Source organism: Echinops telfairi, unplaced genomic scaffold (genome assembly GCF_000313985.2).
Source record: "Echinops telfairi isolate 266 unplaced genomic scaffold, ASM31398v2 ScPeMD7_2010;HRSCAF=2546, whole genome shotgun sequence".
In the NCBI taxonomy this organism is placed as follows: Eukaryota; Metazoa; Chordata; class Mammalia; order Afrosoricida; family Tenrecidae; genus Echinops; species Echinops telfairi.
In genome coordinates, this window is record NW_022105908.1 from 22,055,024 (window position 1) to 22,056,515 (window position 1,492).

The window sequence follows — 1,492 nt, forward strand, 5'->3', positions numbered from 1 at the left end:
GATTTCCCAGATTTCTGATAGGTCTACTCCGATTTCCCAGATTTCTGATAGGTCTATTCAGATTTCCCAGATGTGGTCTTTCTACGAATGGTTTGTTTTCTCTAGGAATTCTTGGCATTTTATCCTAGTCTGGAAGACAGTTTTCAGATTATTCTCTTAAATTTTTTTTATATGCCTGTCAGGCCAGTAGTCAGATTTCCTCTCTTATTTATGATTATAGTAATTTAGCCTTGTCTTTCCCTGCTTGGGTCAGTTCAGTTAAGGGGTGTTGATTTTGTTGATCTTTTCAAAGAACCGACTTTTGGTTTCATTGATTTTTTTCTATTCCAAATTAATTTTTAGTATAACCTATGAAACCTACTTAGCCTCAAAAAATTGGCATAGTCACCTGCTCCAAGAAATCTGTGCAGTTTATGAATCCAGGTTAGGCCCACACTATGTACACCAGCTTCATGAGCACAGTGGTATCTTGAAGGACATCTGGAATCTGCAAATTGAATCATTTCATGATATCAATGAAGTCATTAGAAAACTGAAAACAAATTCATCTACGGAGCTCACAAAAACATCTCATGATGGAAGGGCTACAATTTCTTCAACATCTAGGATACTGCTTTCATGGAACTTTCCAGGTTAAAGTTTGAATTCTTATTACAATTCTAAGTATTTAAAACAGTGTAATATACAAGAGGAAGGTTTCCAAAAATTGGTGGAAAATCCATTATCTTTTCATTTCATTTTTCCACATACATTTTGAAGTCCCTTTGTGCATGAATCACATTGTATAGAAAGCATGATAGTTTTAGTAGAAATATAAGGTGGCTTCAAAAAATTCATGAAAACAAACTCATTATCTTTAATTCAATCTTTAACCATGAACTTTATACACTCCTCATCTAATGGGATTACAAAAAAAGGGCAAAGACCTCAATTTAAACAAGTATTTTACCTTTGTGAAGTTTGATTGGACAAGAAAAGTCAGACTCAAAGGGCTCGTCCTCTCCAGAAGCCAATTTCAGAGCAAGCTCCAACTCAACACATTCAAACACGTAAAGAGAAGGGGTGGGGTCAGCTCTGGAATCCCAGGACTTGTCTGACTAGTTAAAAAGAAAAAGTATTATAATTGTAGTCTTCCATGTTCATTTGGAAATGTACACAACTGGAAACAGGCAAAGAGCTACATCAAAGTGTATATTTCTATTTTTCTTAATTCCACCCCTTTTTCTAACAATGGTTACTTTAAAAAGAAAGCCAATTTAGCACCTCAAAGGTTCTTTGTGTCTGTCCCCCCCTTTAAGACTAAGATAGAGTTCAGCTATACAAAAGTGGGCTGGTGAGCCAAGAGAGTTGGGTAACCTTCTGACATCTTTTTATTTAGATTTTTGTGTGTGTCAATGGCATTTTTTTTTTTAACATTTTATGAGGGGCTCATACAACTGTTATCCCAATCCATACACACATCAATTGTGTAAAGCGCATTTGTACATCGTTT

General features: G+C 35.3%; 1 protein-coding gene across 1 annotated transcript in view; it reads right to left on the reverse strand.

Annotated features, from left to right (window-relative positions):
* The window catches only part of NUP88 (nucleoporin 88), a 23,424-nt gene that overhangs the window by 9,783 nt on the left and 12,149 nt on the right, over positions 1 to 1,492 (reverse strand). Inside the window, exons 7-8 of the mRNA XM_004716143.3 lie at positions 950 to 1,097; positions 389 to 487 (exon numbers count right to left, since the gene is read on the reverse strand). Of these exons, the coding sequence (XP_004716200.2) occupies positions 389 to 487; positions 950 to 1,097 (247 nt within the window). The remainder of the gene's footprint in view (positions 1 to 388; positions 488 to 949; positions 1,098 to 1,492) is intronic.